At 35.1% G+C, this 17,289-nt stretch overlaps 1 protein-coding gene across 3 annotated transcripts in view; it reads left to right on the top strand.

Moving 5' to 3' along the window:
• CRPPA (CDP-L-ribitol pyrophosphorylase A) overlaps positions 1-17,289 on the top strand; it is a 168,652-nt gene that overhangs the window by 83,202 nt on the left and 68,161 nt on the right. For all 3 annotated transcript variants that reach the window (XM_081147686.1, XM_081147684.1, XM_081147685.1), the window contains one exon: positions 15,765-15,896. In XM_081147686.1, the coding sequence (XP_081003812.1) occupies positions 15,765-15,896 (132 nt within the window). The remainder of the gene's footprint in view (positions 1-15,764; positions 15,897-17,289) is intronic.

Raw genomic sequence — 17,289 nt, 5'->3', positions numbered from 1 at the left:
CTTTGGAAACACATACTCAGATAACATGCACACCTAGTACTAGGAGAATACGCCTTACTTGAAGGGAAAAAAAACCACACATGCTTTTTTTTTAAATTTGAGACTAGTTGACATAAAGGAATTAAAAAATTTAGAAACCGCCCAGCCGGGCGTGGCTTAGCGGTTGAGCATCGACCTAGGATCCAGGCGATCAGGGTTCTATTCCCGGTCAGGGCACATGCCCGGGTTGCGGGCTAGGCAGCCGATCAATGACTCTCTCATCATTGATGTTTCTGTCTCTCTCTCTCCCCCTCCTTTCCTTTCTCTGAAATCAATAAAGATATGTTTAAAAAAAAAAATTTAGAAACATTTCTGTCTTTTAACAAGAAAACCTTATAAACGTTAATACTTAAAACCAATACTTTCTTTTGTAAAGTTAAATAGTGCAGGAATTATGTTTAGAGTCCTTTTCAGATGTGATTTCTGATGCTGCTGAGTCTATCGTCTAAGTTATCACAGAGCCAAAGTCTTTATCCTGAGTTGACTGAAGGTAACTGTTAGCCTTCTCTCCTTGGCCCCCTCTTCTTTTTGGTTACCAGGGGTATATACTATTGCTAGTGCCTTTTCAGATGGCAACTCTCAAGAGGATTATCTGAAGCTCTTTTTGGAATCACCTGATACAATAGCTGTCAGCATGGGACATGTTCAGTTTTCTATTTTCTACTCCTATGGTGTGTTTTTGTTTACTACCTAAATGGTGAATAAATATTTAGAAAAATAAAGTAATATATTAAATATAGTGAAATAGTATAAGGTAATTTCATAAAATTTCTGATATAAAAATTGCTCCAAAGAAACATAGGCTTTTACCTAAATTACACAAAACTCAAAAGTGCTAAGAGTGAATTATAGGCTGAGTTCTTGGCTTAGAAATTAATGGTCAGAGAGTTGTTTTATTCGTAACAATGGATAAGAGAGCTTCAGGAGACAAAACTAACTATGGCTGTTTTCCAGTCAAGATCATGAAAACTCTGAAAAAATACCTTCACAGGTTCAGAAAGTAAAATAGGGATTCTAATTTATTTGGATCTGGCAAAGTTTTCACAAAATATCCCTCTGTACTACTATCTCATGAGATAATGAACATTATATTCTTATTTAAAGCTTATTTTTTCAATGAGCATAGCAGAAAGTAATTGGCAACAAATGTAAATAGAAATTCAAAATTGAGAAATGAAGCAAACTCTTTAATTTTACTTAATAAAGTAGTTTATCACTTTTCTACAGCAAAATGATTTTACGGTAACTATTTGGACAATTACACAAGAGTTCTACTTTCCTCTGACAATATAGACAGTTTTATTGTGCTGTATGAGAGATAAGAATCTCTTCATGAATTCACTTCAGCAAAACATAAATTATCATATGGGATTTTAATGCATTGAAAAACATAAATAAACCTTCAAAAGTGCCTAATTTAGTTCTAGTTACTGGAGAATAGTTTATTGACATAAGAGATCAGAATATATGTTATGTAAAATACTTCAAAATGTTTAATATTTGAACATGTCAGCAAATAAAACAATAGAAAACCACAGTCCATTGACAACTGATACTTTTCACATCTGGGGAAACCGTCACAGAGATGTAAATTGTTTCCAGAAGGTTCCACAGCTCACCAGTGGCAAAGCCAGGAACAGAATCAATTCAATATGCAATGTATCAAATGCACTTGTTACTTTTATGCTCTCATGAATGTGTTAAATAATAAGATGGAACAAGATTAAAACTATATATACACGCATATATGTATTTAATATTTCTTCCTAATAAAGAACAAATGACAATTGAAAAAACATATAGATTCCTTCTTTTAAGTGCTAATGAGTTCTTACTTTAGCTTCACAGGGTATTGAGCCTTTATTGAATTTAATTTCTAAAACTCTGTGATCCTGTTAAATTTCTTACCAGATCCCAGACATGTATCTTTGTCAACTTTTCCTTAACTATTTGTTCTATATGCTTCTTCCTGTTAACCCTATATCACTAGGCTAAGAAAATGTGTTTTTATGGCACAAGTTCTTATAAAACAAACAAAAGAGAGCTGTTATAATTATCACTGCTTCCATATTAGGTTTACTTTTATATATATTATAGATTCCTAGTTTATTTGAGTGTATCTTTGAATGGATATTTTATGTGTAGTTAAAAGTCAACGAATGACCTAGGGAGTATGTCCAAATACCTCTTCTACTTCAATCTCAATCATGTTGCTACTGTATCTTTATGGATATGTTGATTTTTCCTTCAGAAAATTATAACATTATTATATGTTGAATTATTAGGATATTTTCACTTAAGATACATTACAGTTTTCCCCTGTATGGTTGTACACAGCATTAGTGGCAGAAATGCATTCATTTCCACAAATTCTACAAATGTTTTCATTTGTTTTCTGCTAAATGGTAAGTCTCAGGTATTTCCTGCCTTAAATCAATAATAAAATCTAAATAGTTGTGGTTTAAAATACCTTTAGAACCTGTTAGCAATCTCAGTTATGAAGGGATTCATATCTAACACAGAGATGAAGAATGATGAAGTCATTCTTGTAGAAGGTGTTGAATAGAAAGAATTGACTGTTATTTTAAGTTTTTGGAGATCTTTGCTTGTGGCTCAGTTTCACTGGAAAGTTTGTGTTGTGCGATATAGAAATTCTCTAAGATTAACTGTGAAGCACATGTAACTGATGATGTGTAAAGACATGACTCTCACAGGACACACATTTTTAGTATTCTCTCTGTTAGTGAATATAGGTCATTCATCTTCGGATAGAATTATGTTCTAATGGGATATGCAAATAGAATGAATTCCAGAAGACTTTTCCTGTGTTTTATGAAAAATTTTTTTCTTGATTAAGCACCAGGTTTGGAATCACTATTTATTGTCCTATTTTAAATAGTTTACTGAGCTTAGTCCGATGAGCACAACTGTTTGTGAATTGATTTGCCAGTGCTGTCCTAGTAAATCAGTGTCTAAAATTTAGCATGAAATGCACAGGAGGCAAAATAAATGAAACGAGCCTTCTTTGTTAGGCTAGGAATGAAACTGGATGACTGAATTTTAGCGCTAGGAATGAAACTGAATGACTGGTTTAGTCACTCAGTTTTTCAAAAAATATGCCTGCGAATTTTGTTAGGTTTTTGTGTGTGTACTGGACTTTATTTTAAATAATGGAAATGTTCTTTAGCTTAATTATGTTATGCTATTTCTTTACAAAGATGGAACCACATATATTTTTAATATTATTTAATATTTTACAATTAAATGTTATACTTCTATAATTAATAAATTGTGATCCCTGGCCAGTATTTCTCAGTGGTTAGAGCATCAGCCCACGCATCTAAGGGTCTTGGATTTGATTCCTAGGCGAGGACACCTACCTGGGTTGCAGGTTCGATCTCTGCCCCGGTTGGGGCTGGTGCAGGAGGCAACCAATTGATATGTTTCTCTCTCATTGATGTGTCTCTCTCTCTCTTTCTCTCTCTCTCTCTCTCTTCCTCCCTCCCTCCCTCTCTCTCTAAAAATAAATCAATGGAAAAAATATCCTCAGGTGAGGATTAACAAAACAAAAAAAAGAAAAGTAAAAAGTATACTACCAGGCCTAGCGCCACTCCTTTAAAAATCTATACCACCTAAAAATAGATTGCTTTCACAGTTTTCTGGAAAGGCTAAACTGTTCTTTTATTGAAAGCATAGAAAGGTGATGGAATCAGTGCAAAGAATTTCTTGATCCAAACATGCTTTGGCTTGAACTCTTTGTAATAAATTTATGTGTGATGCTTTTGAAAAGTATAGTATGATTTAATTTTCCAGGCACAAGGGGTTTTATTTTATGGGCTTTCGAAGCTGAACTTATTCTTCTTAAATGCTGGGGTACTTGATTCACTGGTACCTGCTAAGGTGGGGTGCAGCAGCGCTGTGAGATAATCTTAGTGTCAGATTGGAAAATTCTCATGTGGGAATCACAGGACTGATTAAAGTCACCTGCACATCTCTTATGAATACTTTGAGTATTATACTCATTTCTAGATCTTTTGGGAGAAAAGTATAAGTTTCTATTTTTTTAATAGTTTAATATGTTTATGGAAATGACAGAGTTCTGAGTTTTTTGCTTAACCAGCAAGACTCCAACGCTGATCCTCCCATTTGTAGGAGATGGAACTCGGGCTACATTGGTAAATCTCAGCCCCTCCACAACAAATGTGCCCTGCTAATGCATCTTATTAGTATACTTATCATGTTAATAACAACAGACACTTACTGAATACTTGAAATAATGAGTCACCATTCTTTTCTTTAAAATCCATGATCCCATTTAATCCTCAGAGCAGTCCTGAGAGTTAGTTATCATAGATGCCATTATCTCACTGTAAGAATATGCCTCCTGCTCATTTCACTTTACCACATGACTTCATTAGGGATGTCAATACTTGCCCTTTTCAAGTAATAGAAACCACATTGTTAGAGGAGAAATGGATTTTTAACACCATTTAGTAGCATGCTGTCATTTTGCCAGAGGTAACCTGGGCCATTTTCTTCGCCTGGGCCTGAGATGACTTCTTTATATTAGAGGTTGGCAAATTTTTCTTATAAAGGGCCATTTAGGAAGTATTTTAGGCTTTGTGGGCCATTATGTCTTTGGTGCAAATATTCTACTCTGCTGTTATAGTGCAAAAGCAGCCATGGATAAGATTTTTAAAAATTGGTGTGGCTGTGTTCCAATGAAAATTTATTTAGGAAGAAACAGAAGGCTGGATTGGACTCATGAACCATTGTTTTCTAAACTTTGGTTTAGGTTTCTCATTCCTAAATGACCTATTTGCTACAGCTAATTAGTACCATGACCTAGAATATCTGTTAGACATTTCTTTAATGGACATATACTCTCCGAGTCATCAAGTCTCATGATTTAAAGTATTGCTCATGTACCAATTCCTATATTTTTATCTCTACATCATTTCTCTGAGTTTTTACAGGAATGTTCAAGTGCTTGAAGTTTAGAAATTTGAATGAATCTTCCATCCAGGAACTTTCCCTTCCCAAAAGCCTCTTTTGTTTCAATTTTGATCTCATCACAGCCACCAGGACAGCTTTTGCCAACTGCAAATTGACCAAGCCACTCTCCGTATTACAATCTTCCAGAAACTCCCCATTCCTACTGGACAAAGCTCAGTCACATCATAAAGGCTTGGCCTGGGCTAAATTTTATGGTCCTTACTCTCCCTTCTCGCTGAGCACTTTGCCCTCTGGTAACACTGAACTGATGTAGTTCCCCTATGTCTCCTGTCACCTGACACATCTGTGCTTCCTCTGGGGAGATTTTCTACCTGAAACACCACTTTCCTAGTGTTTGCTTGCCCAGCTGTTGTTACCCTTGAAATCTGAGTGACAGTATTTCTTCTTGGAGTCCCTCCTTCAGACCCCCTTGCCTTCAGACTCCTTCCGCCTTTCCTGACAGCTCGAGGAGGCATTCAGAAGTGACCGCTGACTTGGACTGCCTTGACATTCCTGTCCCACCCTGTTTCAGGAATGCCCACCACAGCTAGGTGGGTAGGAGGAACTAAATAGAAGTGACATCTCAAGTAATGGCTACATTCTGTTAAGGAGAATAATACTGCTGGTTCTGCCTGGGGGCCTAGGCCATTGTTTACTATGTATAAATTTAAATTTTATGAATTTTAGTCGTGATTTATGTTGTCCTTACTTTTGAGTAGTTCGATTTTTTTCACCTTCTGCTTTTTAGAAAAAGAAATTTTGTTTTATTCAACAACTATAATTGTCTAATTTACAGGTGTCTGTCTTGTAAATCATATCTTCATTCTTCCTGTTAGGGTCAGTAAATGACTACTGTGCTCTTCTTTTAATTCGTTTTCTGTTTTTCTCTAAAAGGTAGGTTTAAACTTTGAAGTGTTCCTCATTTCTAAATTGGACTTAATTTCTCTCTTGTAAATTGAATTTAGGGATGATTTTAAAAATATTTTTGAAAGAGGCCTTTTACACTTCAAAATACATTTCAAATGGATCACTACTATATTAAGCAAGTAAAGAACGTGCATTTAGGAACATATATTTTAACTTTTAGTTCATGTGTGCAGCATTTACTTACATATTTAATTAATAAGAAATATTAGGTTATTTTGATGAAGACAAGAAGTTGAAGCAAAGATTATGGAAGGTAGCTGGAGGTTCCTTTTCTGCATTTTATTTGGATTGTAAAATATACTGATTGGCCTGTTAGATACTTAATAATATTCATAGTTGAAGAAGGTTTTTTTTTCTTATAACCTATCCTCTCTTAATGAAATGGATCCAGAACCCTGGATCCAGCAAGTAGACTGTGGCCTTGTCATAAATGTGATATTGAACAAAAGTTATCTTCAAACTGACATGCTAAGATTACAATATATCCACAGAATGTGATGTTTCCCTCAGTGACCTGTGGTCCTCAGCTTACCCTTACGCCGTCCTGAACACATGTGCTCGGCAGATGTCGCTCAGCCCTGCTGGCCGTTCAGCCGAGCTCAGGGCTCACATGCCAGGAGAGCGCGCCTCGGTGGTCCGTTCTGTGTGCGCAGACACGCCTAAGCCTGAATTAAAAAAAACACAGTGCGTTTCCCACCTTGGGCATTGTAGTTTTCATCTCTACAAGCTTGATTTGGGTCCTATTTATATCTTCTGTTTCAGTACCCAGCTTTGGAATATATGGGATACAGTTATAATTTTAATCTTTGTTAATTCGAACATCTTTTTCAGTTCTGAGTCCTTTGTAAGTGATGTATTCATTTCCTCATGATGGATCCTATTTTTCTGCTTCTTTATATGCCTGGGAATGTTTTGTCTGTGTGTGTCTAAGGCGTGTTATGTGGGTTTTTAATTTTCATCCAACTTGGAAATATTTCCGCCGTTATTTTTTCCCTCTTCCTACTCAGGAACTTCAGTTAACATGCTCATTCTTTCTCGGAGCTTTTTGAATACACGGAACACACTTGTAAAATGATTTTAATGTCATTTTCTATTAATTTGAATATCTGTGTCACTTTTAAATTGTTTTTGATTGATTGATGTGTATCTAGACATGCCTAGGCCTGAATTTAAAAAAAATATTATGACAGTGAGTTGGGGCAAATATAGGGCTCAGCTCATTTGTTTCTCACCTCTCAGAGACGTCCCTTGATACTTAGTGTATTGTATCTTAAAACTCTTTCTTTCATATAGTTTATAACTTTTTTACTTGTTTCAGGTACAAAAATAAATGTAGTACCTGTTACTCCCTCTTGGGCAGAAACAGAAGCTGGGCCTAGCTCAGTGTAAAAGTTTTATTTTCACACATTCATATGCATCCACATTTTCAGGAATATATTTTATACATAAATAAGACAAACTTAGTCTGTGTTAGCTCATACTCTATAAAATTTTGCCTCTTCTAGATCTAATTTCTCAGAGTAGGATTTTAAGTAGTAAAAGAACATTCAGGCAGGAATAAAAATTCCTTTTGTGATACAGACACATAGGTAATTACCAAACATATTAATGGGATGTACACCTAGCAATGATATTACATGGACTTCTTTTGTGCTAGACAAGTGTGCACGTTAGCATATTTTACAATGATGAAATGTTTGATTTCTAGACTTGTATATTGTAGCCACTAACTACCTATGGCTATGAGCACTTGAGGTGTAGCTACTTTATTATTTAATTTTAATAAATTTGAATATAATGTAAATAGCCATATATGGCTAGTGGTTTCTCTAGTAGAGACAGTGAGATTCTAGACTATGTTTTATTTGGCCACCCTTACATTATGCCAATTTTTTAATATGACGTAGCTTTATGGAAAAGAATTTTCTTAGAAATAAAAAGTTAAGTAAGCACTTTATTTTAATGAAAAATAGCTCAACAAAGCAAATATCAATGATCTTTCGATTTGTTTTTGGAATCACTGTAATTGGAATTTCTGGGTAATTCATTTTTTCTAAGACTAACGTTTAATGTTTGGTCTAAATGCATAAGGTGTCTGTGAACTGCAAACATGTTCACTATTTATTTTTTAAAAATATCATATAATGATTAAATAAATGGCTTTTGGACAACCACAATAATAATTATAGATTGTTGCTTAAGCAGTAATGAATTTTATCTCGCAAAATGAAATTTGACAGGTCACTAAAATACATAAAGATTATATATAAACTCAGTGAAGAATCACATACCTGCTTTTCATATTCTGACAACTCTTTTCAGAGAAAAAAATAGTAAATATATATAGTTATATGTTTTAAATAATGTTAACTAAACAGACCAATGCTTAGTATTAATCATTGGATTGCTTTTAACTTTTGATTCTAAAATTTTTTACAGAGGGTGCAGATGTTAATTATAGATGTTTGTAATGCTTCAGATAATTGTGCCATAATACAGCAGAGGCAAGGTTATGTTCTTATAGGAGAAATCACTTTGTGAAGGAACTAAAAAAAATGTTCAGTTTGATTTTTTAAAACATGTTTTAAAGTAATGTTAGGTTTTTCTATTGACTGTTTAAAATATGAAGTTCTGGATTCACTTCTTTGATCTTTTAAATAGCATCTAAAAAAAGTATACACAAATATAACATTTGTACTGATACTACAAAACTCATTTATTTTTTAATTCTTTGGATAAATGGAAACATTTAAACCTTTTGTGTGGTTAATAATTTAATGCAAAGTACATTCATTTTATTTCCTACCTTTTGTTGCATGTCATTGTTTTTCAATCTACTAATTTTGATGGTATTTTATTTTGTTAAGATTTACAAATGGGTTGTTAAGCATTTGCTTTGAGTTTCCATGATAGCTTATAACTTAATTAGTTTCTATTCATCAGAAATATGAGTTGAATTTCATGATGGCATTGATTTAAATTTGTTCTAAAATGTAGTGATTCAGTATTGAAAGCTGCTGCTTTTTTCTTTTTAAAAGTATAATTTATTAAATTAAAGCAATTTTCATTAATAGAATCCATGTAATTTATAAATAGTTGAAGTGAGATGAAAGTTTTTCTGATGTTTTCTAATCCTTAAGATGAACTCTTACTTTGATCTGCTTAGTATTGGCCAGTTTCATCAGTTATTAAATTTTACTATTTCTTTTGAAAAGTGCTGTTTTCAAGATGCTGGGCGTAATTCACACAATTTGCTTTTCTGAACACATATGTAGATAATTTTTCATTATCTATTGTGTGGATTCAGAAAACCTCTGTTCTATCTACTGATTCTTTCTAACTCAATTATTTGATAATTACCAGAACTTTAATTTTGACTGTCCTTCCTTCCACTTTGGTGGGCATTATTTGGATATATATTTATACTTCACAAATTGACTTACTTCTTAGTCAAATAAACAAAGAGTCTATTTCTCTTCCTATTGAGAATCCTGACTCCCTTCCCAGGCCTTCCCGTGAACATGGACTCTGGAATGAGAGAAGTATTAAACATGGGGTTATGGAACATTCCTATGTTATAAAGAGCATTGTATGTGATATTAATTATTGTCTTTATTTAATGTACCTGTCCTCAGAGACAAGTGAAAAAAATCACATTTTAAAATATCAAAAATCAGTTGGAATTCATCTGGGACCAGGGACATATTAAATGGTTACTAGACAAATATAAAGCATGTGTACGGCTGAATGTAGAAGATATGAGGCCCAGAGAATCCTTTTCCAAACTTTGTGAGTGGAAACCTGGCCCACCCACAAAGCTATGAAGCTATCCACATGTTATATGTTTAAGCAATTTACTAGTTTATAGGAGTGAATTTGCTACCTTTTAAAAAAATACACATTTTGGGGGGTGGTAGGAAGAGATCCTTATCTTTATTTATGTATGCACGTAAAAGGACTATTAGAAATGGTATCCAAAATGGGAAATATTGTTTTTACTGTAATTGACATGTAGCAAATTAGTGAACAATGCAAAAAGAGATCAAAGGGCTCAACCTAGATGAAATGTTTTGCTCTATTTCAATGGCTGTAAGTTTGTTTTATTAAGGCAAAAGCATTTACATTTCTCTTGAGTTATTATGATCATTTTGCAACCCTCTGCTGTGGTCGTATAAACCTGCCCAGTTTTTAAAATTAAAATTGATTGTGTTCGTGTAACAACTGAAATTTTTCCTGGAACTCATAAGTAGCTGCTATATTTTAGAAGTTCAAAATTAGTAGCACAATAAAAAGTATGTGCTCAGGTTTCACGGTATTGGTAGTAGGAGGTACATCTGCTGGAGATTATCTCCTGCTTTTCATATGTCATCAGGCCTCCCCAGCTGCTGAAGGGGAACACTGAGTTGCATCCTACTCCTACAGCCTGATTATACATTTCATAAGGTCAATATTCATATCTGTTTCTTTAAAATTTAACTTTGTCAACTAGCACAATGTTTAGCACATACTAATCACTCAAGAAAAGGACCTGCGTTAATCTCATATGTTCTATTACTATATTTCTTAAGTTTCCCTATAACTTAGGTACTTGGCTTAATGGGATAACATAGGCAGTTGGTAGATGTATAAATAGCTTGCCTGGAACTCACTTTTATGCACCATTTCATTAATTGGAATCATGGAATCTGTGGCCTACTGATTTCCTTTTTTAAGTGTCATTACATCTTTTTCTTTCCAAGGAGGTAGTGTATGTTGTATCTTATGGACCTGTAGCTGGAGTGAGTCTTTCAGTCCCTGTTTAGACATCTCATGACTTGGTGAGAACTCTTAAAAATCAGAGCACTGAGATTAAAAATGGTGGCTGACTGAGTGGAAGATACACTGACACTCTCCTAGGACCAAACTGGAATTACAACTAAAATATAGAAAAACCATCCTGAATAATCAATTGCAACTGAAGATGAGCTGGAGAGCACCCAAATAACCAAGGGGAAAAAGTGGAGATTGCATAGAGACTGGTAAGAAGTACAGAGGCGCAAGAGGGCTGGCTGGGCACCCACAGGCAGCAGCTTAAGGTCCAGAGGGATATCTCAGCTGTGGGGTGTTCCCACTGAGAACTCTGGGGCCTAAACCCCAGGCTGGGATTCCTAGCCCAGAGCATGAGAACGAGAAGGGTGCCCACATAACATCTGGCTGTGAAAAACAGCTGGTTTTTTTATCTGCCAGGGAGAGATGGCTAGAAATGCAGGCACCTTCTTAAAGAGCCAATGCACAAAGTTTCATGTGCAGCCACTCACCTTGGACTCCAGCAAAGGGAGGGCAGAGTGGACTGGAGCTGTGTGAGGGGAACCTAGGGTTGTAGGTTCTGGAGATAGAGCTCAGAGGGCATCCCTCTGGATTCCTGTGCCAAGTCATTCCCCCATTCTGCAGAGGACATCTTTCACAGGCAGACATTTACCTTCCAAACAGCTTTTGCCTGAGGCGGAAGCAATTGCCCCGCCCTACTGGAAAACCTCTGGCCCCACCCAGAGGAGTTTCTACAGCCTGAGGCTCATTAAGAGAATCAAATTAGCCTGCAAGCAAAGGTAGACCTCAGAGTGCTTTGAGTGTTTTTCCCGCTCTGCTTGTGGACACAGGCCTTGGAAAAGCAGACTTTGGTGTGCTTCTGGGTCCTGTTCAAATGTACCCAGTCGCAAGAGGGTACCTCAAGCCATGGGCTGTTGATAGTTCCAAACAGGATACTCAAGGCCAGTCATAAACAGCGTCTGACATTGGCCTACACCAGAGACCTTCCAAAAAGACTCAGAGTCCTAACAGGCCTACCTAATACTTAGTAACAAACCCAAATAGGCAGCCAAAATGGGGAGACACAAAACAAGCCCCGAATGAAGGGACAAAAGAAGTCTTCAGAAAAAGAGCTAAATGAAATGGAGATAAACAATCTCTCAGATATAGAGTTCAGAATACTGATTGTAAGGATGCCCAAAAGCATGAAAAAAGATACAGAAACTATGAAAAATGACCAGTGAGAAATGAATGACATAGCAGAAATAAAGAATACATTGGAAGGAATAAACAGCAGATTAGAGGAAGCTGAGGATCGGATCAGGGAATTAGAAGACGGTAGAAAAAAATCACTCAATCAGAGACCCCAAAACAAAAACAATTGAAAAACAGGACAGTCTAAGGGAGCTGTGGGACAGCATGAAACGTAACAATATTTGCATCATAGGAGTGCCAGAGGAGGTTGAAAGTAAGCAAGGGTTAGAGAACCTGTTTGAAGAAATAATGGCAGAAAATTTCCCTACCCTGGTGAAGGAAAAAGTCACACAAGTTCAAGAGGCACAGAGAGTCCCAAGCAAGAAGAACCCAAAGATTCCCACACCCTGACACATCATAATTATAATGCCAAAAATTCAAGACAGAGAATATTAAAGGCAGCAAAAGAGAATAACAATCTGTTACCTACAAAGGAGCTCCCATAAGGTTGCTAGCTGACTTCTCATCAGAAACTCTACATGCCAGAAGGTAATGGCATGAAGTATTCAAGGTAATGCAAAACAAGGACCTGAAACCAAGACTGCACTATCCAGCAAGGCTATCATTCAAAATAGATGGTAAAATAAAGAGCTTCCCAGACAAAAAAAAGGCTAAAGGAGTTTATCACCACCAAACCAGCATTGCAGGAAATGTTAAAGGAACTGCTGTAATAATAAGAAGAAATAGAGAGAGAAACATAGGCGTAAAGAATCAAAATGGCAATAAATAAGGACCTATCAATAATAACCTTAAGGACTTTAAGGGAGAGATCAACAGTAATACAGTCATGGTTGTGGATTTTAACACCCCACTGACTTCACTGGATAGGTTTTCCAGACAAAAAGTCAACACAGAATCAGTAACTCTAAATGACACACTAGATCAGGTGGATTTAATTGATATTTACAGGATATTTCACCCCAAAGCTGCACATGGGTCATGCTCAAAGATAGACCACATGTTAGGACACAAAACAAGTCTCTACAAGTTCAAGAAGATTGAAATAATATCAAGCATCTCAGATCATGATGACATGAAATTAGAAATCAACTACAGTAAAAACACTCAAAAACATTCAAACACATAGAGGCTAAATAGCATGTTATTAAACAATGAATGGGTTATCACTAAGATGAAGAAAGAAATTTAAAACTTCCTGGAAACAGATGAAAATGAACACACAACAACCCATAATCTATGGGACACAAGGAAAGCAGTCCTAAGAGGGAATTCATAGCACTACAGCCTACCTCAAAAAGTAAGAAAAATTTTTAGTAAACTATCTAACCCTACAACTTAAAGAATTAGAAAGCTCCCCTGTGAAGCCATCCAAAACAGGACATTTGTTTGCTGGGAGTTTTTTTTTATTACTGCTTCAATTTCGTCAGTTGTTATTGGCCTATTCAGGTTTTCCGATTCTTCCTGATGCAGTTTTCCATGATCTCACTCATATGTGGAATTTAATAAACAAAATAGAGAGAGGAACAAAATAGATCCAGAGACATAGAAGCATAAAACAGACTAAGGGATCTCAAAGGGAAGGGAGGTAGTGGGTGGGGAGAGATTAATCAAAACTTCTATGCATATGTGCATAACCCATGGACACAGACAATAGTGTGGTGAAGGCCTGGGGGGCAGGTTGGATGCGGGGTGGAGGGGATCAACGGGAAAAAAAGGGGGATATCTTTCAACAATAAAGATAAATTAAACAAACAATAATAACAAAAAACCATGCTACCATGTCCTTCAGTTCAGCCTAGATATTTTTGCTACAGTACACATCTTTGTAAGAGATATTAGTTTATGTGTGATTGATAAATAAAGGAGTTAGGTTCATATAATGTGGAAGTGGGATCAGCTCATATGCAACTTTTCCTAGATAAGAACAGCCAGGTAAACAGGAATAGAATGAGAACCTTGGAAGGAAGGGTAAAAAACCCTCAACTCAGTTGCTGCACTAGAAGCAGAAGCCCTTTATACTATTCTTTTTTCCTTTGATTGATATGTTTCTAAGAGAACTGCAATAAAGCGTCCTTCTGTGTTTATGGATTTGGAAATTGTGTTCTTATAATTCAGTCATTTTTTGTGTGCATACAAATCTGTGTTCTTAGTAATAAGATTATGATCATTATAAGTTTTGTTTTTTATTATTTACTATTCCTTTTTATTTGTATTAATGGTTTTTGTCTTAAACTCTACTTGTCATTATATTGCTACATCCTTTATTTTTGGTAGTATTACATGGAATGTCTTTTTCATCTTTTTATTTTGTACTTTTCCAGATAGTTTTCTTTAGATATTTATCTTATAACTAGCGTATTGTTCGATTTTTTCTTAAAAATCCAGTCTGATAAATCTGTTACTTATAAAAGAGTTAAGTATATTACATTTATTTTTTTATTAGTTTTATATTTGGGATTCTTTCTACAAGCTTATTTAATTTTGTTGTTGTGGTTGGCCACTTGTTTTGTTTGCTACTTTCCCCTTATGTGTTGCTGTTGATAGACATAATCCTTTCTCCTTCTGCAAATTCAGAAACTATAAAATATAGTTGTGTATGGTTTTAATTAAATACCATTACTCTGGAAATATGCATAATTAGCTATGAGTTGTAAAGTTTCTAATTTCTGTTCTTCTCCAAAGCAAAACATACATTCAGCACACTTTAATTATCCATTGGGCATTTTCATTCCAATATAATTTATTCTTGCCTAGAGTTTTAGTTCTATCATTTTTAGGCTCCCAAAGTTATTAATGTCTATAATTAATAGTTAATGTAATCAACTTACATTCTAAATAAACAGTTTCAGGCGCTCTTTTAGGTCCCTCTTAGGAAAATTAAAAGCGAGTACCTGGCTCCCAGCTCTGACTTCCCAGAGAGGTTGCCTAGCTCTGGCAGGTTACACTTCCTCCTGGCCCAACCCTAATGGCAGCTTCCAGGCGAAGAGCTCCATTCTCCATTTTATCATATTAGTATCCATCATTCCTTCCCCTTTAACGTGTTCCCATTATTTTCACTCTTTTGTTTCTGTATATTTTACATCTCTGTAAAGGCTATAATTACAAATGAGAGAGGTTCTGTCTTTACTGTCCTTGTGCTATTTTCCCCCTACAAACCCTCTCCCCACCCCCTCTTATTTTAGCTCCAGATTTTTCAGAACTCAAAATATGTCAGGGAAACATCTCTATTAAACAAGAAATGCCTGTCTGTCCAGGCTGGCAATAAGGTCATTCTGATTGTGCACTGCAGAATGCCTGGGTCTTCCATCCACATAAAATATGTTGGGCATGGTGTCCCCTGGCATTCCATGGCATCTAAATAGTAAACCAATTAATTACTTTGAATTGGATTCTTCTAAAGAACTTTATGTAATTAAGTAGGGAAGCAAGCTTGAATTTTATTGATATTGTTCATTTAACATATATTTATATATATTTGCTTCTGGCCTAGTTTCAAATTACAAATTATGATTTAAGTTGAATAAATTGGTAATATAATATTCATATATGTTTGACTCTGTTACAAGTTGAAACAGAATATTAACACTTTGTGTTATTTTCCATGAGTGTTTACTGCATCTGTATTTATAAAGGATGATTCACTGATCATATTAAATATTTATGGCTTGGAATGCCTAACTAGAGATTAACACAAACTGATAAAAATAATTGCAATATTATAATTTTACCTTCTTTAATGTTACATGTTCAAAGAAAAGTGAAGGAACGCTACTCTAATTGTTAACTTTTATATTATTTTTCAGGTGCATTTTCTTGATTATAAATCAGTACCTTTTGATCAGAAAATGGAAAACCTAATGCAGATTAGGGAGCTATCAAAGGAAGTGAAAAAAAGAAATATTTTACTTTGTGGCCTTCTCATATATTACCCACAGGTAGGTAAAATGTTGTTCTCTTCAGATTGTATGCTCTTTAGACTACAGATTTAATCACGAAAACCTGACTTTGTTAAAAGCAAAGAAATATTAATAAGAAAAAAATCGGCTGGAAAATTACTTATCTATTCATGTTCTATAGTAGATAGAACCTCTCAACTTGAGGAGAAAAGTAAAAATCAAAACAAGTGTTTTGATTAGGGGAAAAAGATGAAAACTTGCAAATATCTCATCATAGGTAGCCCACATAGAATTGCCAGATATGTGACTAAAAAATACGGAATGCCCAGTTAAATTTGAATTTCAGATAACAAATAATTTGAAGTATGTTCCAAATTTGGAATTTGAAATTTGAAGTCCATATTTAACTGGACTTTTGTATTGAACTTGGCAGTCTTAATGTCACAGCTCTTAGCCATTTGTATAATTTGGAATTGCTTATTTCTTTTATGTTGTGCTAAAGATGTTGGTGAACATGTTTTTAATCATTTGAAAGCAGGGCTTGGCATTCAGATGACAAGAGGACATATTATTTAATTAGAGAAATCTCTTATTGTCATCACTGTCTTTTAATAGCAGCAAGTTGGTTAAGCTGAAGGTAAAATGAATTAGCGTTATAGATTCTTTGTGCAGAGAAATGTTATGTAAATCAAACTATTTGGAGAATCTTGTAGAGAAGGTGGATTTGCCCTTTATACATACTTTTCGTGGAATTTGCAGAATGCTTTATAGTTTCTTAGATGTACCACACAGGAGTCACATAAATGAAATAGTCAACTGCTTTTTTAATGGTTTGGAATAAAAGTTATTTGGTACTGACTGCCCAGGAAATGACAGGTATTTAAAGTTATATGGATGATGAATAACAGCTATTGTTGCTGAAATATTTAAGGTGCCTTTTTTGCCTGAAGGTAACATTTCTTTTGAAACATGGATTTTAATTAAATATAAGGATCATCTTTTAGCCAGTCCCTCAGTTTTCTTTAACTTTTGAGGTTGTTTCCTCTGCTTCCAGAATATGAAAGCATGACCTCCGGTTAGTCATAGAGAACAAAACTAACTTTAGTTTACTTAGGACCGTGGAATTGTAAAACGTTAGTGCCTTAGGGGCTATTGGAGTCAGAACAGCCAAAGCCTAAAGAGATAATAAACTTGCCCAAGGACATATAACTGGCAGAGTTCAGGAATATTTCCTCTTCATTAGATTGTCTTTGGTGGTGCTCTAGATGATTATGGTGGGAAAAACAAATCAGTTCATTCTCTTGTGCCATGCAAGGATCGTAGATGCATACTAATGCTACACTATGAGGACATAAAATAGAGTTTGTTGAAGATCTCAAAAGCTGAGAAACAGTAGAGTGCACACAGTCCCTGGAACTCTCTTCAACCTATG

Source organism: Miniopterus schreibersii (assembly GCF_964146895.1).
Source record: "Miniopterus schreibersii genome assembly, chromosome: 9".
NCBI lineage: Eukaryota > Metazoa > Chordata > Mammalia > Chiroptera > Miniopteridae > Miniopterus > Miniopterus schreibersii.
Note: the sequence above shows the minus strand (reverse complement) of the source record. Positions and strands in the feature narration are given on the sequence as shown.